Here is a 22,369-nt window from a genome sequence, read left to right as displayed (position 1 = left end):
AAGGGACCAGTGGATGGATTTTGTTTTTCCAGAGCAGCAACGGAGTTGTGCAAGTGTTTTTGTTTGTTCCCTTTATTTCGACGGTAATAGTTTTATAAACAAGGCCCAGTTCAACGCCGGATTTGCAGATTGCCTAATACTTTTAAGATGGAGCAGTCCCAACGATAAAGGTTCACAGTCGTGCGTTGGAACCGCAGGCGGTGAGTAAAACTGCTTCAAATGTCTGTGAGTTGTTAACTATCGGCTTGTAAGCACAGCAAGTAAACAACATGATCACATACAGTTAATGTATATCTATGGAGCATGCGATGTATGGTGTGTGTGTGTTTAAATACATTTGTTTAGCTGGCCACTGTAGGTTTCAGTTTGTTTATTGTAAAAATAAATAATGTCCTCATAAACCACGAGTCTGTCTGTTTACAACACACAAATGTTATAAAACTCGCGCATGACATGGTGTTCTAAAAACACTGCGCTCAAGTTAAAATCATTTCTATTTTTTTTAAAACGCTCGAGACCTTATGGTTTTCACCCATGCATTTCACTGCCCATCTCACGTTTTTGTGAGCAAAAACGCGTTCTGTATGAACGAGCCCTTAGTATTGTTTAGATCCTTGTTCTGCATGGGATTACTATCTGATTGTTAGCCCTGGTTTATTTTCGGATGTCACTCACAGCTTCCAGACGCTCTCAACGCAAAAGCTTCGCGCGCTCGTGTCGTGATTATTTAGCTCCGCCCACACGGCACGCCTCCACCCGCTCGGGTTTTTCCGGAAAGACTCGGTACAGCCTATCTTTCTTTTATAAATATAATAAAACTAAAGACTTTTTGGAGATATGAAGGATGCAATACTACTCTATAGGTACTCAAGATTAACATGAGATTGAGTGAAACTGAGTGTTTCACCCCCCCTTTAAGCATTTTCTGGCGCATAATGTGACGTTTGAGAACCTAAAACCCCGTTTCTCCCGGTCGACACGGCCACACATAACCGGCGTTATCAGAAATCTACACTTTGGCCGGAGTTTTTAGAAATAATCGTTTTCTGTGTTAAAAACGGGGTTTTCGTGTAAATGAGAGGCCAAACCTCTGCGTCTTCCCTTTGTGTAAACGGGGCATAAAGCAGTAGTTCACTTCAGAATTCAAATTTCCTGATAATTTACTCTCCCCATGTCATCTAAGATGTTCATGTCTTTCTTTCTTCAGTCGAAAAGAAATTAAGGTTTTTGAGGAAAGCATTCCAGGATGTTTCTCCATATAGTGACTTCAATGGGGTCCAACGGATCGAAGGTCCAAATGTGAGTTTCAGTGCAGCTTCAAAGTCTCGACACGATCCCGCCGAGGAATAAGAGTCTTATCTAGACAAACCATCGGCCATTTTATTAAAAAAATAAACATTTATATACGTTTTACCCACATGCTCTTTTCTGATTTCTTTTCGACTGAAGAAAGACATGAACATCTGGATGACGTGGGGATGAGTAAATTATCAGGAAATTTTATTTTTCTGAAGTGAACTAATCCTTTAAGCCTGATGTACAAACCACAACATGCAAAAACCTGATGAATTTTCGCTAAATATGCCAGTAATAAATACTTTGGCTTTGTATGAGTGAATGAAAAGAATGAAGAACACAAGACTCCATGTGATAAAAACCAAAAGACAGAACCGATCTTCATTTAAAGCTGGACTCTACCTGTAGAGCAGCGGAATCCGTCGCCATAAAAACCAGCGTTACATTGACAGGTGAAAGATCCAGGTGTGTTGAAACAAACGGCATTCTCATGACACTGGCTCACCTGACACTCGTCTATGTCTGAAAGAAAGAAACGCCCATTTATAGGACCATTAAGATACATTTCCATGACAGATAAGCACAGTTAAATGTTTAATAAGTAAAGAACAATTGACGACGACCCATTGAATTATTAGAAAATAATGCACACCTGAGGTGGTCATGTCGCCACCACGACGTGAAGCGGAGCAGATTATTCCCCTTATACTACGGTTACCACTAGGGCTGGGTATTGACACAAATTTCACAATTCGATTCGATTTCGATTCACAAGCTTGCAATTCGATTCGATTACGATTCAATATAGATTATTTTGGATATCAGGTACAATACATGGCAAATTTTCTCAAGGAAAACAAATCTCTTAACTAATGCTGTAAACTATGGGAGTCAGTTGTAGCCTATAGGCTTCATTAGCCTACTATAATGTTGAAGGTAAAAATTAACTGACTTGTAGCGATTCAAACACTTAAATTACACTTTTATTTATTTTTATAATAAGAAAGTTATATGAAATATACAAATTTAAATGGTGGCTGTCATAAAAACTGCCAGATTTATTCAAACATGCATTAAATATTGAAAGATTTCGAGCGCGCTCTCGGACACACTCGGTCTCTCTCTCGCGCTGTTGCTCGCGCGCAGACACACTCGGAATCTTTCGCGCACTGTCGAGCACGCTCTCGGACACACTCGGTCTCTCTCTCGCGCTGTTGCTCGTGCGCAGACACACTCGAAATCTTTCGCGCACTGTCGAGCGCGCTCTCGGACACACTCGGTCTCTCTCGCGCGCTGTCGCTCGCGCGCAGACACACTCGGAATCTTTCGCGCACTGTCGAGCGTGCTCTCGGACACACTCGGCCTCTCTCTCGCGCTGTCGCTCGCGCGCAGACACACTCGGAATCTTTCGCACACTGTCGAGCGCGCTCTCGGACACACTCGGTCTCTCTCGTGCGCTGTCGCTCGCGCGCAGACACACTCGGAATCTTTCGCACACTGTCGAGCGCGCTCTCGGACACACTCGGTCTCTCTCGTGCGCTGTCGCTCGCGCGCAGACACACTCGGAATCTTTCGCACACTGTCGAGCGTGCTCTCGGACACACTCGGTCTCTCTCTCACGCTGTCGCTCGCGCGCAGACACACTCGGAATCTTTTGCTTACTGTCGACCGCGCTCTCGGACACACTCGGTCTCTCTCTCGCGCAATGTTGCTCGCGCGCAGACACACTCGAAATCTTTCGCGCACTGTCGAGCGCGCTCTCGGACACACTCGGTCTCTCTCTCTCGCGCTGTTGCTCGCGCGCAGACACACTCGAAATCTTTCGCGCACTGTCGAGCGCGCTCTCGGACACACTCGGTCTCTCTCGCGCGCTGTCGCTCGCGCGCAGACACACTCGGAATCTTTCGCGCACTGTCGAGCGTGCTCTCGGACACACTCGGTCTCTCTCCCGCGCTATCGCTCGCGCGCAGACACACTCGGATTCTTTCGCACACTGTCGAGCGCGCTCTCGGACACACTCGGTCTCTCTCTCGCGCTGTCGCTCGCGCGCAGACACACTCGGAATCTTTCGCACACTGTCGAGCGCGCTCTCGGACACATTCGGTCTCTCTCTCGCGCAATGTTGCTCGCGCGCAGACACACTCGAAATCTTTCGCGCATTGTCGAGCGTGCTCTCGGACACACTCGGTCTCTCTCTCGCGCAATGTTGCTCGCGCACAGACACACTCGAAATCTTTCGCGCACTGTCGAGCGCGCTCTCGGACAAACTCGGTCTCTCTCTCGCGCTGTCGCTCGCGCGCAGACACACTCGGAATCTTTCGCACACTGTGGAGCGCGCTCTCGGACAAACTCGGTCTCTCTCTCGCGCTGTCGCTCGCGCGCAGACACACTCGGAATCTTTCGCACACTGTGGAGCGCGCTCTCGGACACACTCGGTCTCTCTCGTGCGCTGTCGCTCGCGCGCAGACACACTCGGAATCTTTCGCACACTGTGGAGCGTGCTCTCGGACACACTCGGCCTCTCTCGTGCGCTGTCACTCGCGCACAGACACACTCGGAATCTTTTGCGCACTGTCGAGCGCGCTCTCGGACACACTCGGCCTCTCTCTCGCGCTGTCGCTCGCGCGCAGACACACTCGAAATCTTTTGCGCGGTGCAGGGAACAACACTGATTGGCTCATGGTGGAGGCACTTGATCAGACAGTGGTTTACGGAGCGCTTTGAAAACAAAACAAAAAACGGAGCGTTCTATGAACGGAATGGCGCATTTTAAATATCGCTCAATCACGCGAATTTGATCGTGGGATGCCAAAATCGTGATCGTGATTAAAATTCGATTAATCGTGCAGCCCTACCAGAGGGCATATATTTAAACCGACAAGGCATTTAAGTGGTACCAAAATCTGCGTTTTGATTCGGTCCGGTTACATACAGGTTACTTAGGTTCCATATCGGTGCCCGGTTTCGGTACCCAACCCTAATAATATTCTGCTAATAAATTGCAAATTGTGGCATGTTGCAAAGCAGTCCCATCTCTTGTGTTTTTATGAATGACGTCAGCGACTAGTCGACGTCGACTCGACTTTGATGTCATAACAGTCAACTTCAAAAAATCTGAAGTCGTTCAACTCCTAGCATAGATTAATGCAACTGTAAAAATGCATATGAAACTCATTAGTCAACTAGTACTGTTTCGCATAAAATGGTGTGCATTCTTCTTGTCTTATAAATTAAAGTGTCTCTGGTATAGAGAGGTAGAGACAGCTGGAACAGAGGAGTAGTAACTCACCCTGACAGCTTCGTCCATCTCCCATGAATCCCGGCAAGCAGGAGCAGATGTAGGAGGATCCGCCGGTGTAACTACAGCGAGAGCGTTCAGGGACGTCACAGTCGTGAGTGCCGGTGCGGCACGGGTCCACGGGACGGTGCACTTCTACAGGACAACACAAGACAGCGGATTCAATAAAAATCTAATTCAGAAAGTTAAATCACTTATTAGGCACATTTTAAACCGGGAATGTCTGAATATCTCCACAGAAATCATACAAGAGATCTCTTAAATATCTCAATCTCAATTCTCCTAGACTGCAGTGAGATTAAATAGAGAGCAAACTGAGACTTTGGCTGAAGTCTTCTGCTTCTTAAGATGTTTTAGAAAAAAAAGAGCCCAGTAATCTCACACGCATTTTCTTAAGAGATCTCAAAAGTGTCTCAAAGTCTGTAATCAAAAGTCACAGATCTCAATCTTAACCCAAACATGTCTCATCAAAGGACCTGAGCTGCTATTGTATTCACAATCACATACATTTTAAAATCAATGAGACATCCATTATCTTTTTCTTTTATATACTGTACATACACTAAGTCTTTTCTGCTCACCAAGGCTGCATTTATTTGATCAAAAATACAGTAAAAACAGTGCAATATTATTACAATTTAAAATAGCTGTTTTCTATGTGAATATACAGTAAAGTGTAATTTATTCCTGTGATCAAAGCTGAATTTTCAGCATCATTACTCCAGTCTTCAGTGTCACATGATCCTTCAGAAATCACTGTAATATGATGATCTGATGCTCAAGAAACATTATGATTATTATCAATGTTGAAAACAGTTGTGCTGATTCATATTTTTATATAACTTTTGAACAGTAGTGTACACGGTTTGGAGTCTATTTAACAAATGAATCCTGAAAAAAAATGGTTTTACACTGTTAAAACGGTTTACACAAAAATATAAAGCAGCATATTTTATTTATTACTTAGCACCTTATTTTAACACAATTTATTGTTATGTTGTATATTTCTTTTTCTTGTCATTACAATCATGCCAATAAAGTATTTTAAATTGAAAATTGAAAATTGACATCTATGGTTAATAAGAGCTACAGGCTAAAATAATGAGAAATAATGAGCTTCATATGAGCGACAACCTCTATGGATAGGGATCAGAAACATCAGAAGTATTTGCTTTCCATTTAATCTCAATCTTGTCTTGGAAAAACAAATGCGATTTGTTTAATTTTTCCCATGAAAATAAAGTATTATAACCCCAGTTTCACAGACAAGGCTTGAGTCTAGTCCCAGACTAAACTGCATGTTTGATCTGCTTTAACTGAAAGCAACTTAAAATATATCAGTGCCACTGTTTTGTCTCAAGAATGTTTTTTTTCAAAGGCACGTTTATAAAAGCTATTTAAATGCCCAAATTGAACTAAGGCCTAATCCTGGCTTAATCTAAGCCCTGTCTGTGAAACCAGTCCATGTTTTCTTTAGATTATGTTTGGACCATTACTTTACAATGTGGTAATTTTATGATGCAAATAGCTTTATAGAGGGGGATTTTGTCAACAAATAATGATGATGATGAACACAAACAGACATAAACATCTACTGACTCACACACCAACACATGTCTGTCCATCACTAGCGAACTGGAAGCCGTCCCGACACTCGCAGCGAAACGTTCCCGGCTGGTTGTTGCAGACGGCGTTCGGCCCACAGATCTGAGGGGTTTCCCTGCATTCATCGATGTCTAATGAGACAAGGAAAGCAGACTAAACTTTAGTGAGTATTTCCACAACCGCTTTAATGCTATCATAAACATTAGACTTCCTTATAGCCACATTCCCACGGATCACTAACGATGATACCATCGGTTCTCATAATTGCATCTTTTTAAGATAACATCTGTCCCGTTTTTGTGTAATTTCCTCTAAGCATCAAGGGATGGCTCACATCCTTAGAGGTCTGGGGGAATATTTATGCAGACATGGAGACAATTTTGACGTCTGATTAGAAGATTGCTTTGGAAACGACCCCCTTAGGAAGCTGAGCTCTACTTTCATGAGGAAAATCGATTTCCCTTCTGAAGGAAGAAGATTAGTGGGCGTTTTAGGAGGGAAATTAAATAGTAAATGGTTTAAATTGAAACGATACACTGAGGATAGATGTAATTGTGGTAAAATCTTAGATTATCCCACAGCACCGTACCATTGCAAGTGCGTCCGTCTCCAGTAAAGCCCGCGGCACAGTCGCATGTGAACTGGTTTCCTTGTCCGGGTCGGCATACGGCGTTAGTATCGCAGCCGTGTCTCCCGGTGAAGCAAGCGTTCTCTTCCGTCTGTCCACCTGTGGATTATATATAAAAATCAACTATTGTGAATATACATTAAACTTAAAGTGGAAATGAAGCTGTCAAGTTAACATTATTTATTAAACTGATTTCCACTTCAATAAAAAAACACATTTAAAGGGATAGTTCACCCCAAAATGTAAACTCTGTCAGTAATGACTCTCCCTCGTGTTGTTCAACCCCGTAAGACTTTCGTTCATCTTCAGAACACAAATTAAGATATTTTTGATTAAATCTGAGAGCTGATCACTCCTCCATAGGCTTCTATGTTATTGAAACTTGCCGGCCCAGAAAAGTTAGTAAAGACATCGTTAAAATAGTCCGAGTGACTACAGTTTATCAAGCGACGAGAAAAACCAAAATAATTCAATTCAATTCAATTCAAATTTATTTGTATAGCGCTTTTCACAATACATATTGTTTCAAAGCAGCTTTACAGAAAGTGCATTTCAGAAATGTACATAGAAGAATATAGTTAGTTAATCATCATGTATTAATTTAAATAATGACTTTATTCATCTATTCATGTTCTTCTCTGTGGGCCTCGAGTGAGTTCACGTAGTGTAACAGCGCAGCGCTTCTGGGTTATACGTCAGAACGTCGGCTCACTATTGGCCGACGCTGGTCATGTGTGTGATGCGTGTGACGTACAACCCAGAAGCGCTGCGCTGTTACACTACGTGAACTCACTCGAGGCCCACACAGAAGTAAATGAATAGTAAGTAATTAGTAATTAGTGACAGAATTTAAATTTTTGGGTGAACTAACCGTTTAATGTAACCATTTTAAAGAAAAGGGGATGTTTTGTTATAGCTTTTGGAGCAAGGGCGCCGCCATCTTGCAATACCACAGCGTGTGACGTCACAAATTTTATTATAAATTAAAAATGCACTCAATCGCGTACATTTGAAACCTGAACACTGAATAAAGCCACCTTCAAAATACTTGTTTGATTTTGTTGACATATTAAAGGTTTCTACATCTCTTTTTATCACTTCATAAATAAAAAAAATACTGTCAACAGCCGTAAAAGGCAAATCTTATATGAACAAACCGCTCTGTAAAAACGTTCAGAATATAGATGTGAATAAAACTGTATAGCTTGGTGTGTGTGAAGCTGCAGAGAAGGAGATTTCTGACTCAAACTCACAGCCTCTAAAGATAGTAATTGTAATCTACAGATGCAAATAGACAAAGTGCAATAAAATATACATTTAAAAGTGTATTTTGAAGGTTTTCTTTAAACTAGTCTGAAACAACACTTTATTAAATGCCAAATAGCCTAAAATCTCAAGTGTTTTTGCCTGTAGGTAAATATGGTTACACTTTACTTGAAGGGGTGTGCATAAGACTGACATGACACTTTCATAATCATATGCATGGTTTTATGCATGTTTATGACAACTGTCATTAAGTGTCATTCGCTCAATTATGACATTTTGAATGCAAATATGACATTGTTTGAGATGTCTTTGTTATGACAACTTGACATAAACCAATACATCATAACCTGTCTTGGTAATTTTACATTACCAAGACAACATAAATTTGTCATAAATATGTAATAAACATGACATAGCAGATTAATTATCAAACTTAAGAAACCACTTAGCTTTATGGGTTGACATTACATTTAGGGCTGTCGCGATAACTGCAATATTGCGGTACCGCGCTACTGACAGGCCAACCGCAGAGGAATGCAAGTAACCGCAGCAACCGCCAAACCGCGTTTTCTTTTTTCATAAGGCCACCCTTCGTAGTTCGTACCATGTGTATGGAATGTTAAATAAGTTAATAATGATAACAAGACTGTTTATCATGGTGATTTGTACAGAGGCTTCGTGGATTTGGACTTAAGCCTAAACAGACAGTGAATGAGAGATCGCCTGAGCGCGTGCGATTACCTGCGTCTGTCTTTGAAGTCAAGTCCTGTATATTCGTGAAAAGGTTGCCGTTTCCAAGGAAAGCGAAATATTTGTCGTATCATCCTTTTAAAGGTGCTCTACGTAACTTTTAGCGGCCTCTAGTGGTGATGTTTCAGATTGCAACCAAATTTTACAAGAGCGCTCGTGCTCGAACTCATAGACAATACCGTCTATTACGCAAATATCTCGGCGAATACTTGACGGATTCGGCGAGCACCGAGCTCGTTGGGACCATCTAGTCGAGCTGAAAAGAACCATATAAGTTCCATAGTTTTTGGTGGTGTTTTCGCGGAGATATTAGCAGAAAACTATCGGGCGCGCTGCAAAATTGCGGACGCCGGTGACGTCACGATCTCAGAAGAAAATCGCTCGTATCTCTGGAACGCAAAGACCCAGAGAGCTCAAATTCGGGGTAGGAGGTCCCAGGGGAACCCTTGCCCGAACGCTAGAGTGGCGGACCTCGGGTATGCCCCCTACCGGATCGCCGTTCGCTGGGACCCCGGATTTCGAACGGCTATAACTCGGGGAGCCGGGCGAGTTGGACCTCGGGGGTGGGCTCGTTCGAAAGGCCCCGTCCAGCACTACGAACGATTAGAGTCTTGGGAATATTGATCAAAGATTGACTGAGATATAAGCCGAAAAACGTGCCCCTTTAACCGGACGTAACTCCCTGACCGTCTACAATAGACTGTATATAAGGAGAGAGGCTCGGGAGCGCGCATGCACGTCACATCCGATGGATTTCGCGGTAAATCCGACCCGGAGACTTCACATAGAAATAGGAATACTGGCCTTCAGAGGTAATAGCAAAACTCGACAAGTGGATCATTTTAATGTGTGATTACAACCCCTTCACACACAGGCAATAAAAAAAGGATTCATTTTAGTAGAAAAGTTACATAGAGCACCTTTAACGTGTAAGGCTATTTTACCATGAATGGCGTCAGCGCTGGTCAGCATTACACAGCGCGAGGAAGCCGTGGGGGGAAAGCAGCGAGTCACGCATTGGTCTCTATTAAGTGAAGCATTGCTTCAGCTTTGCCCAAAAATGAAGCATTGCTGGCCAGCTGAGCCTTGAAAAGTGGAGCTCAAATTTAAAAAAAATAATTAACGCCTTGTTTCATTACATCTATCATTTAAGGAATCAGCTTTTTTGAACGTTTTCGTTGAATGAACGGTTTAATGACTCACTCAGTCTATGACTCAAAGAGAGTCCGTTGGGATAACAATGTAACTGCACGATGAGTGACAGTCTTTCAATGCGCAGAGACGCTGTTTAGTTTTGGTTACATTGTTTTTGTGTATGCTGACCACATCATAACACGTATTTATAGCAACAAATAAATATAAATAAATAAATGGCGGTAATACCGCATATCGCGCTATTGAGCCACTCAAAATTACCGCAAGGGAAATTCCTTCACCGCGACCTTCAAGTTGTCATGACAAAGACATTTCAAATAATGTCATATTTGCATTAAAAATGTCATAATTGAGCGAATGACACTTAATGACAGTTGTCATAAACATGCATTTAAACCTCCTTCATATTCATGATTATGAAGGTGTCATGTCAGTCTTATGCACACCCCTTCAAGAAAAGTGTTACTAATATTTCTGTAGCTCAAACAGTAGAGCGCTGGCACTTGCAACGCCGAGGTCATGGGTTCGATTCCCAGGGAAAGCAAGAACTGATAAGAATGTAAAATGTGGACCTTGAAATGCAATGCAAGTCGCTTTGGATAAGAGCGTCTGCCAAATGCATAAATGTAAAAGTAGATCATCCCTCACCGTTGATGTCTCCAATCTTGTTACTCATGGCGTAACGCAAGAGCTGTTCGCCCATATCGTACATGACGAACACCTGGTCGACGCTGAGCATCTGTGTGGACGGCGTGGCTCTGCCGGGGTCATCGTGCTGGCAGCCCTGAAACGTGATGGTTTCTCTGAAGGTGTAGCTTCTGCTCTGGGTCGAACGGTCCTGTAGATCAATCACATACTCCCGTGTGGATGAAGAGGTGATCACTGACAGGAAGAGACACACATGCGTCAATCGGCTTCACAAAGGGACTTGAATTTTTTGGTTGGTGACATTTTTTAATGTTTTAATGTGAGTTTCTTCTGCTCACCAAGGCTGCATTTATTTGATCAAAAACACTGTAAAAAATTATAAAATATTATTACAATGATTATTTGATGAATAGAAAGTTCAAAGGAACAGCATTTATTTGAAATATAATCTTTTGTAACATTTCAAATGTCACGTTTGATCAATCTAATGCATCTTTGCTGAAAATAAATCTTACCGAACCCAAACTTTTGAACGCTACTGCAAATAGAAATGCATGAAATTTCACTTCCGAACAGACACTGGATGCTTTTAAGCACTATTGCCAACTGAAGTGCAAAGGAAACGCAGTTTTATCTGTATATTTGATCATTCTTGTGCTGTGAATGATGGGAAATCATGCATGTTGGACTCACAGTTGCTGCTATACTGGTAGATCTCGGTGTAGGGGTCGATCTGAATCTTGGCTCCCTGAGGAACCTCGGGAATCTTTCCTTCGAGTCTGGTGTCGACCATCAGGTGGTCGTGCTCATCAATGCCTTTGAACTCCTGAGAGATGGTCAACCTCTCTCCGCCCGGCTGGAAGGTCACATCGGCCCGGCGCTTGAACTCTCCGCCTGAGAGATGGGAGTGTGAGGCTGGATTTCCATCAAACATTTCAACTCAAAACAAGAGTGTTTACACACTTGAGTTTAGAGTTGCTGAATTGATTTTAAATGGGATGGTGTGTTGTAAGAAATATTTGCTGAAATCCGGCTTGAACTGAAACTGATCTGGATCTTTCTGCACCCTCTAAATACACTATATGTTAAATAGAGGATATTTGCACGAAGTGAAAATAGTTCTTAGATGTTATTTATATTTAGTCGAAATATGGCAGATACACCTTTTCAAATGCATATTTCATAATAGAAAATAAGAGGATTACCTATGAGGAATTTCTATGAAAGAAATACATATAATTATTTATGTAAATCTGGGGTTTTAAATCTTTTAGATGAACCCCAAATCTAAAATTTATTATCACTATTTATGTATAATACCATTTAGAAAATATTTAGTTCATATTACATAATGTTATGATTTTTTTTTACTCACTATAGTACCGTACTGTTAGATGTATTATTTATTTATTTCTTTACTGTAATCATATTTTCAATTATTTACTTATTAATTTAAATATATATTTATTTAATATAGTTTTTTTAATCATTTATTTATTTTTTGCATTGTTTTTCTCTAAACTTTTCCATGTACCCCCTTAGAACTGAAAAAGCTCGTTTCCGCCGTGGAATAAAAAATAAAAAAGTTATATTTTCACCTTTTATTTTACGATTCTGACTTTATAACTTTCATTTCACACAAGAAAAAAGAAAAATTTGTGAGTGACTTTTTTTCTCAGAATTGTGAGATATAAACTCGCAATTGCGAGTAATAAAATCCGAATTGTGGGACATAAAAAATGTCAGGACTGCGAGATAAAAAGTCTGAATTATCTTTAAGATTTTTTTAATTTGGATGGAAACAAGCTTCCATAAAAAAAACCCTGATCTAAATAACATTTGCTTTACATTTTCTTTTCATTTGATATAACACTACCATTTAATGTGAGATGGATTTTATTGACGACTTATAATAACAATCATAATTCGTTACATTTATATAGCGCTTTTCTAGGTACTCAACGAGCTTTATCTCTTCAACCACCACCAATGACTTCTCACTATATGAAAATCTCACCAATGATGCTGAAGCCATTCTTAAAGCCCGGCTGCTGAAGTGCAAAAGCCCATCCGATGACCGCCCCGACGGACGACAGCGGCTGAAGAGAGAAGCCCACGATCGCTGGGATGGCGCTGATGGCCACATAGGCTCTGCCGTCATTAACCACCACATACGAGTGGAGATCGTTGCTAGCAAAGTCCACGGGCACCGGCGAGTCTCCCACGAACACCCTGCCGCTCACTTTACCGTTCATCCTCTGAGGGATCCCTGTGAAAGATCATTCAGATCTCAGAGGCTTTTCTCAGGACTCAACAAAATCTGTTTACTGTATAAAAGTAACAAATATGTCAGACAATTCAAACATGAAATCTATTAATATTACTGTAAATGGAATGGGCATAGTTAATATTGTATTAGTTTTGAGATGGTCCTCGCTGCAGAACACGAAATCCAGGGGGAGGAGTTGGATCTGGATCCCTCCCACCTTACATATACCTAAACCTACCCATCTCCGCCTCCTGATCCCTAACCCCACCCCTAATCCTACCCATCTCCGCCTCCTGATCCCTAACCCCACCCCTAACCCTAACCCTACCCATATCCGCCCCCTGATCCCTAACCCCACCCCTAATCCTACCCATCTCCGCCCCCTGATCCCTAACCCCAACCCTAAACCTACCCATCTCCGCCCCCTGATCCCTAACCCCACCCCTAAACCTACCCATCTCCGCCCCCTGATCCCTAACCCCACCCCTAATCCTACCCATCTCCGCCTCCTGATCCCTAACCCCACCCCTAATCCTACCCATCTCCGCCTCCTGATCCCTAACCCCACCCCTAATCCTACTCATCTCCACCTCCTGATCCCTAACCCCACCCCTAATCCTACACATCTCCGCCTCCTGATCCCTAACCCCTAAATCCCTAACCCCACCCCTAATCCTACCCATCTCCGCCTCCTGATCCCTAACCCCTAAATCCCTAACCCCACCCCTAAACCTACCCATCTCCGCCCCCTGATCCCTAACCCCACCCCTTATCCTACCCATCTCCGCCTCCTGATCCCTAACCCCACCCCTAATCCTACCCATCTCCGCCCCCTGATCCCTAACCCCACCCCTAATCCTACTCATCTCCACCTCCTGATCCCTAACCCCACCCCTAATCCTACCCATCTCCGCCTCCTGATCCCTAACCACACCCCTAATCCTACACATCTCCGCCTCCTGATCCCTAACCCCTAAATCCCTAACCCCACCCCTAATCCAACCCATCTCCGCCTCCTGATCCCTAACCCCTAAACCAACCCTACCCATCTCCGCCCCCTTATCCCTAACCCCACCCCTAATCCTACCCATCTCCGCCTCCTGATCCCTAACCCCACCCCTAATCCTACCCATCTCCGCCTCCTGATCCCTAACCCCACCCCTAATCCTACCCATCTCCGCCTCCTGATCCCTAACCCCTAAACCTACCCTACCCATCTCCGCCTCCTGATCCCTAACCCCACCCCTAATCCTACCCATCTCCGCCTCCTGATCCCTAACCCCTAAACCTACCCTACCCATCTCCGCCTCCTGATCCCTAACCCCACCCCTAATCCTACCCATCTCCGCCTCCTGATCCCTAACCCCTAAACCTACCCTACCCATCTCCGCCTCCTGATCCCTAACCCCACCCCTAATCCTACCCATCTTCGCCTCCTGATCCCTAACCCCTAAACCTACCCTACCCATCTCCGCCTCCTGATCCCTAACCCCACCCCTAATCCTACCCATCTCCGCCTCCTGATCCCTAACCCCACCCCTAATCCTACCCATCTCCGCCTCCTGATCCCTAACCCCACCCCTAATCCTACCCATCTCCGCCCCCTGATCCCTAACCCCACCCCTAATCCTACCCATCTCCCCCCGCTGATCTCTAACCCCACCCCTAATCCTACCCATCTCCACCCCTTAGATCTGGATCCAACTCCACCCCCTGGATCTCGTGTACTGCAATGAGGTGCTACAGTTAGTTTTAGTCATATTGTACTATTCAAGTAATAAATTCATCTTTTGTCCCAAAATAGGACACAGACTTTGATGTCAGCAACTGGTTACATGTGAAACATTGTATATTCTAATCCAGGATTTCCCAAACTGTTTTTGTTGTTGTTTTGTTTTTGACTGTTATTTTTTGCTATTTTATTTTATAATCATCATATTATTATTTTAATAATATGATATAAACAGTTGATTATTAGTATTACTGGTAAATGTAAGTGTTGTTATGTAATAGTAACTTGACTGTTTATAAAAAGGGTAATTAAAACAATTATTAAAAAAATATGAACATGAATGAAATGAAATGAAAATGAATAACTTTTTTTTTTTTCATCTTCATGTCATGTGACCATTAACCAGATTAATGGTCAGAAAACTGTGAACCAGAATTATTATTATTATATTATTATTGTTATATATTATTATATTAAAATGATTGTTAACTGAAATAAAATACAAATGCAAAAACTTGTATTTCAGCTAGTTGATTTAGCAAGATTTCTTATTTTCATTTAGTTTAACTTTATGTACTAAAATAACAAAAACTAAAGCTGAAATTAATAAAAAAAAATATATTAAAAGAAATATATAAACCATTTAAAAAAACAAAAACTATTAAAAATGACAAAAACATTCAACAAAATTATTAAAACTAACTAAAATTTAAATGAAACCGGAAAATATAAAAATAAAAACAATTTCAAAATATTAAGATACTAAAATGAAACTGCTGTGAACATGAATGTGTTATTAAAAGATTGAAATATTAACTTAAAATCTCAAGGGGAGTTAAAATATTTTATCAAATTTGTTTTGGGCCAAGCTCTAGTCTAATTTATTTTGCTGTCCTAAATATACTGTATATATTTACATTTGCACAGGCTGTCAGTGATCATAACCCATCATACGAAAACAATTCTATAATAGAAATGAAAGCAATAATAACTGAACTCATTAGAGAGATACATTACCATCAGATACGCATTGAATCCCATTGCCGTAGTATCCAGGCTTGCACTGGCAGCATCTTCCACTCGGATTATTCCTACATTCGCCAAATTTGGAGCATCTGTGCCCGCCACAATCCCCAGAGTTGTACGTAAATACTGTACGCAAAGAATAAGAGTCATTCGGGCTCAAGAAAAGTACAAAGCTGTTCATTATTCTAGCAAATAAACCATTCATGCAGACCGTGCACATTGATGTCCTCATTCTCGAGTTCCACGACCTCGGGATCTTGTGGTGTGAACTGAACCGTGTGCACCTGAATGGGAGGAGGGTGTTCTGGACGATGGTAAACTCCATCCAGGTTCTCCTGTTGGATATCGGGATAGACCTGGACTTGCTGGTTGTGTGTTCCTGCGGTCCTGAATGTGTGGGAATCCGAGGGAATATCCAGCACTTCTCCAGGGGCGACGTTCGTGAAGTGAGGGAACGTCCCGATCTCATACACCCACACGCCGCGCTTCCCAGAGTTAGTCCGCCTGGGAAAGACATTCAACACCAGTATGGGAAAACCTGCTCAAAGTACATTGACACTGCTAAACAGTGGACAAGCCACCGGAACATTATTAAATCACCTATAAATTCAAATCAAGTCATTATTTACATTTACATTTAATCATTTAGCAGACGCTTTTATCCAAATGAGGAGAATAGAAGCAACAATAGGACAACGATATGCAAGTGCTATGACCCTTCCCAGTTTAGTCTTAAATGGTTTATATATTTCTTTTAATATATTTTTTTATTAATTTCAGCTTTAGTTTTTGTTATTTTAGTACATAAAGTTAAACTAAATGAAAATAAGAAATCTTGCTAAATCAACTAGCTGAAATACAAGTTTTTGCATTTGTATTTTATTTCAGTTAACAATCATTTTAATATAATAATATATAACAATAATAATATAATAATAATAATTCTGGTTCAAGTCAGTTAGTATTAACACTGTTATTTATTTTCTGTGGAACATAAATTAAATCTTCATATAGCTATTTTCTGTCAAGCTCCAAAAAGTGCAAAAACTACAAAGCCACAAGGCTTAATAAAAGCAACACACTGCAAAAATAAATAAAATAGATTGTCTTACTCAGTCTTGTTTTCCATTGTAAATATCTAAACATTCTTAAATTTACTTGAGAAGCAAAATGGCTTCAGATGTTACGTCTTGCATTCTGAAAAAGCAAGAATTAGGATTATTTTTCATACCTCACAGACACTTATTCTTGTATTAAAGGCCCCCATGGTAAAAAAAAATCCAGCTTTTAATGTTGATTATATGTCTATGTGGTGTTTTTAATATGCTTTAAGACAAACCATGTGTAAAGTCGACAGCATTGCTGAGTATTTTCTCCTTAAAACTGGAGCGAACCACAAAAACACGGTTTGAAATCGCTGGTGTTTCTGACGTCACAAACGACCTTGTAACCAATCAGATCAACGTGTGATCGTCAACCAGTGGATCTCTGAGCTGAGTGAGTGAGTGGAGGCGGGGCTCATTTGCATATTCATAGAACCGCATATACTAAATGAGGCAATGGTGTCGAGTTACATTCAAGATATTTTAAGGCATGACGAGTTTTTTTTTTCAAGGAAGAAACGTTTAAATATCTCATTTTGGTTTGATTTAGTTTTAAGGGATCAAATTATTGACTACTATCGACTTTAAGCATACTCCCTTAATTTTGATACATTTTTCACACACAAAAAAACAAGACTTAATATCTGAAGTCATTTTGCATCTCAAGTAAATGCATCTTGCATATTTGTACTGGAAAACAAGACTGATGAAGAAATTCACTTTCTTGCAGTTGATACGACTCAAACTCTAAACTGCAAGTCATTTGAAGTTTTATGTGAGGAATAGACGTCATTCCTCTCAAATCTCATTCTACACAGATCCGTCACATGGACTACTTTTATGATAAGTTTAAGTCAAGTCAACTTCACTTATAAAGCCCTTTGTTTGTTTAAAGATTGTTTCAAAAACAGCTTTACATGGATAAACAGGAAAATAATGATGATCAACAATGCAAACAGAATTCAATTCTAATGTAAAGCAGCTCTAGTCATTATTCAGCTGAAATCAGGTCAGTGTTATTCAGTTCAGTTCAATAACTGTGTAAAGTTAAAGGGGTGGTTGATTATGATTTCACTTTTCTAACTTTAGTTAGTGTGTAATGTTGCTGTTTGAGCATAAACAACATCTGCAAAGTTACAACGTTCAAGGTTCAAAGCAAAGGGAGATATTTGCTTTTACAGAAATCGCTTTTTAAGGACTACAACAAACGGCTGGTAGGAACTACACAAGCTACTTCACGGGTTAGTGACATCACTAACCCTAACATTTACATAAACCCCGCCCCCAGAACACGATTTATAGATTATCATTACAGAATATGCTAATCAATGACTAGAAGATAACTACACATAAGCTACATAAATTCATCAATTAAACGTTCAGGGATGTCCTGTTGCTTCTACATGTTGTCACTTCATCTTGAGTCTCTCCATCATTGTCCGGTTTGAACATAAAAGGCTAAAAGTTGTTGAAATTTTCATTTTCATGTGTGTGTGAGGTAAAAGGACACAAGCTGTTGAAGCTCCGCCCACTGTGCCGGGAGCAGCAGCTCATTTGCATTTAAAGGGACAGACACAAAACGGTGCGTTTTTGCTCACCCTCAAAAAGTGACAATTTTACCATGCTATATAAAAATATTTGTGGGGTATTTTGGGCTAAAACTTCACACACACTCTGGGGACATCAGAGACTTATTTCACATCTTGTGAAAAGAGCATTATACCACCCCTTTAAGAACCATTATGGTGTTTTTGGAGCTGGAGACGTGGTCAATATAATCTAATTGTATGGGGGAAGATGCAGTGAAGCTTCGTCAGTGTCAATAGTCGCATTTCCATTACAGATTTGCGCAAAACTTTTGCGATTTTTTCTATATGTCAATAAAAAACTATTGCGAAATGACGGCGTTTCCCTTTAACCAATGTTATGCGACTAAAGCGTAATTTTTTCCTCTCGCGATAAGTCATTCCAAAAATCATGGCGACGGACGTTGGTAGCTTTATATACATCAGAGCCACCGCACTAGACATTATTATTATTAATGAAAAGAGACGTGTGTGTGTTATCCAAGCATTAATGGCAAGGAAAGACCCTTATAGGTGTTTCTCTGTGTTTCTCCCTCATTTCTGCTTTGAGGTTGTGATTGTGGTAGAGGTCTGCACGGGCTTTAAACTGAAGCCCGAACCCGGCCCGTACCCGCGATCATTTAACCCGACCCGACTCCCCGACCCGACAATCACATTTACATATTAAGCCCGAACCCGACCCGAACCCGAGGTCCATTCTGTTTCTCACAGCAAATACCATTTTTGCAATATGCTATGTTGTATTTAATGATTGCTTGACATATTAAACAAATACATAGGCGCAGCGGCCCTATCAGCAGGCAGCACAGCAGTAACCTAAGAGAAAAAACTTACCAAGTAATTTTTTGCTTTATCAGACTCATGGTTTGCTTGTTGTCGTCGGCTGTCTGTCTGTATTGTGACTGAAATAGCGCGCGAGAGGGGTAGCACATGCGCAAAACAGTTTTGTGATATAAATGATATGATAAAATAAAACAAATAATTTAAAAAAATGATATATATATATATATATATATATATCATTATCATTATATTTGAGAGAGAGAGCCTGTATGCACATATTGCACATCTGCGCACGTATACTTTCTCTCTCGCGCGTGCCGGTCACCACAACACAGCAAGCAGGCAAAGCACACGGCACGCAAACTATATATAGCCTATTTAGTTTTTCTTAGTTAAACCCGAACCCGACCCGAACCCGAGGCTGTTCATTAAACATTAACCCGAACCCGACCCGAAACCCGCACATTTTTCGGGACCCGTCGGGCTCGGGTCGGGTAGCAGACCTCTAGATTGTGGCATTTCTTTGAGGTTTAGAATCCAGTATTCCTGTAATTCTTTTTTCTTTTATGAATTTAATAAAGAACTCAGTCTCATATTCTGTTCAAACACACCGCATCATCTACGTCAGGTGACTGTAAATGCGCGAAAACTGTTTCCATTGCAGTTTTGCGAAATATTCCTTTTTCGAATCGCCTGAAAAACCTCCTCATGCGAGCGTAAAAACTTTTTTGCGATAAACGGGAGTTTTTGCGAAAATTGACGTGTTTCCATTGTGCGCAATTTCAATTCGCAATTTTAATTTGCCCAATTTGAAGGGTAATGGAAACTAGGGATGTCCCGATCCGATGACGCGATCGGAAATCGGGCCCGATCACGTGGTTTCAGACTCGATCGGAATCGGACGTTACCTCCCGATCAGGACTCGGATATATGTAAATTAGGGGTGTAACGGTACATGTATTCGTAATTATTGAACCGTTTCGGTTCGAGGCTTCCGGTTCGGTACGCATACAAACCGAACGATTCCTAGGACCATTTTTCCTGCAGACAAAATCCGCGCTGGCGCGATCACCACAACGTTACGCAACATCAAATGGCAAACGTAATGAAAGCGGAACGAAACTGCGCTACTCATTATATTGTGCTTAACGGACCATATCAGTTCGGACCAGCAACATCTGTGCAGCGCGAGATCAAGCGACGCTGTGCTAGGAGATCCAGTGAAGAAAACATTTGAATCCGCCACTGAAGTAATAACATCGCTGCGAGATCTAGTGAAGCATTCACATTTCTCCGTTATTAACCGTAGATCTCTATTAGATCAAACAGCGCTGACGTGGACACCAGGAGAAACATTGTGCCGTGAATGAACATGGATTTAATGTTGCACTTCAAAACTCAAATATTATATAAATATATATTTAAATGTTATTTTTAATGTGATTTCCAAAACATTATTTGTTCATCCTTCAAAGATTATTTATAAACCTGAAAGTTTCAAGATGTAGGAAAACTCAAACATATTTAAAAATAGTTTTTCTTTTAAAAAATAGAAATTTCTCTGGCATTTCTTTCTTTTTGCTGTATCGTATCGAACCGAACCGCAAATTTTGTGAACTGTTACACCCCTAATGTGTATATATATATATATATTCTCATTATTTTTTATACACTTTTAAAACATTTTTATTTTTTTGTTTACATGCCTGCCGGTTATTTTAAGTTGAGGTGCTATTTGTTTTTATATTAGACTTTTTCTATATTTACTGTTGCACTAAAGTCCAAAAGTGAAGATTTTATGTTATTTATTACTTGATTGTTCAAGCTACCTCACAGAAGTGCTCTGTTTGTTAACAGAGTTGTTGAATGTTAAAATAAGGTGAATTAAATAAAAAATAAGGAACATCCTGGATCTGTTTTTTCTCTCTTCTTTATTCTTTTTTTATGTATTATATAAGTATAGGATCAGGACTCGGTATCGGTAGATACTCAAAATCAAATGACTCGGACTCGGGGGCAAAAAAACCTGATCGGGACATCCCTAATGGAAACGTGGCTACAGTCACCCTTAGTCACGTCTTCCTTTGGTCTGTTTTCCCGCCACTCATCTGTTTCTATGGTTACTGTCATTTAGTTTATCATCTGTTCCACCTGTGTCTAGTTAATCATCATCGGTGTCACTTGGTTTCTGTTAATCTGTGTTCATCAGTGTTTGTATTTAGTTTCTTTCAGTTCAGCTAGTCTTTGTCCGTTCTCAGTCATATTTAGGCCACATTTACACATAAAGAAACTAATATTTACCCTTTCTTTGACTATCTATGATAAATACACCGTCGAGCGCCATCATAACTCTGCCAAACTGGGCGCTCACATGACGTTAAGCATTTTCTGGTGCATAATGTGACGTTTGAGAACCTAAAACCCCGTTTCTCCCGGTCGACACGGCCACACATAACCGGCGTTATCAGAAATCGACACTTTGGCCGAAGTTTTTAGAAATAATCAATTTCTGTGATAAAAACAGGGTTTTCGTGTAAATGAGAGGCCAAACCTCTGCGTCCCCTCCCCCCACACACTAATGCCCCGTGTAAACGGGGCATTAGTGTGTGTGTGTTCATCCTGGAAGTATATTATTAGTCAAAGTTACCATATAATAAATATAATAAATATAATAAAAAAAAAAAAAAAATAAAAAAAAAATATTAGTCAAAGTTTGTATTGGAGCTTTTTCGCCTCTTCAGACAGTCAGAATGTCTGGTTTTTATTTTCACAGAAGAAAGATTTGGAACATGGAAGAGAGTAAATGATGGCAATATTTATGGTAAACCAACACCGTACTTACTCCGCTAAGTTCCTGACCGATGCCTCGGTGTCGTCTGTGATGCGATAGTACGGTCCTTGTATCTTGGAGAAGATAAAGCGTGTCTCCTGTCCTTTGCTGAAGCCGGCGTGCATCGTGAAGCTGTCGCCGGTGCTCTGGAACTGCATCGACTCTCTCGGGAAGAGGAGTATCGCGTACGACATCGTCTCCACAGAAGCAATCACCAGTTGGAACGTATTTCGCTATGAGGTTAAACAACATGATTTATTAACGCATTTTTATACTACCAATTGAATCCATGACTCTGTTGTAATTTACACATACAGCAATCTGCAATGAGAAAGGCGTCAGAAGTCATTCATTTTCAATTAGAGTCAATGATTTGATTAAAAAATGTATTTTA

The 22,369-nt window shown here is 40.9% G+C and overlaps 1 protein-coding gene across 1 annotated transcript in view; it reads right to left on the bottom strand.

Moving 5' to 3' along the window:
* Window positions 1–22,369, bottom strand: part of nid1a (nidogen 1a) — a 59,905-nt gene that overhangs the window by 29,062 nt on the left and 8,474 nt on the right. Inside the window, exons 3-12 of the mRNA XM_056232665.1 lie at window positions 21,988–22,208; window positions 15,885–16,177; window positions 15,665–15,799; window positions 12,664–12,915; window positions 11,340–11,540; window positions 10,647–10,880; window positions 6,789–6,926; window positions 6,202–6,330; window positions 4,586–4,729; window positions 1,699–1,818 (exon numbers count right to left, since the gene is read on the bottom strand). Of these exons, the coding sequence (XP_056088640.1) occupies window positions 1,699–1,818; window positions 4,586–4,729; window positions 6,202–6,330; window positions 6,789–6,926; window positions 10,647–10,880; window positions 11,340–11,540; window positions 12,664–12,915; window positions 15,665–15,799; window positions 15,885–16,177; window positions 21,988–22,208 (1,867 nt within the window). The remainder of the gene's footprint in view (window positions 1–1,698; window positions 1,819–4,585; window positions 4,730–6,201; window positions 6,331–6,788; window positions 6,927–10,646; window positions 10,881–11,339; window positions 11,541–12,663; window positions 12,916–15,664; window positions 15,800–15,884; window positions 16,178–21,987; window positions 22,209–22,369) is intronic.

Source organism: Rhinichthys klamathensis, unplaced genomic scaffold (genome assembly GCF_029890125.1).
Source record: "Rhinichthys klamathensis goyatoka isolate OS25496 unplaced genomic scaffold, OSU_Roscu_1.1 h1tg000352l_1, whole genome shotgun sequence".
In the NCBI taxonomy this organism is placed as follows: domain Eukaryota; kingdom Metazoa; phylum Chordata; class Actinopteri; order Cypriniformes; family Leuciscidae; genus Rhinichthys; species Rhinichthys klamathensis.
Note: the sequence above shows the minus strand (reverse complement) of the source record. Positions and strands in the feature narration are given on the sequence as shown.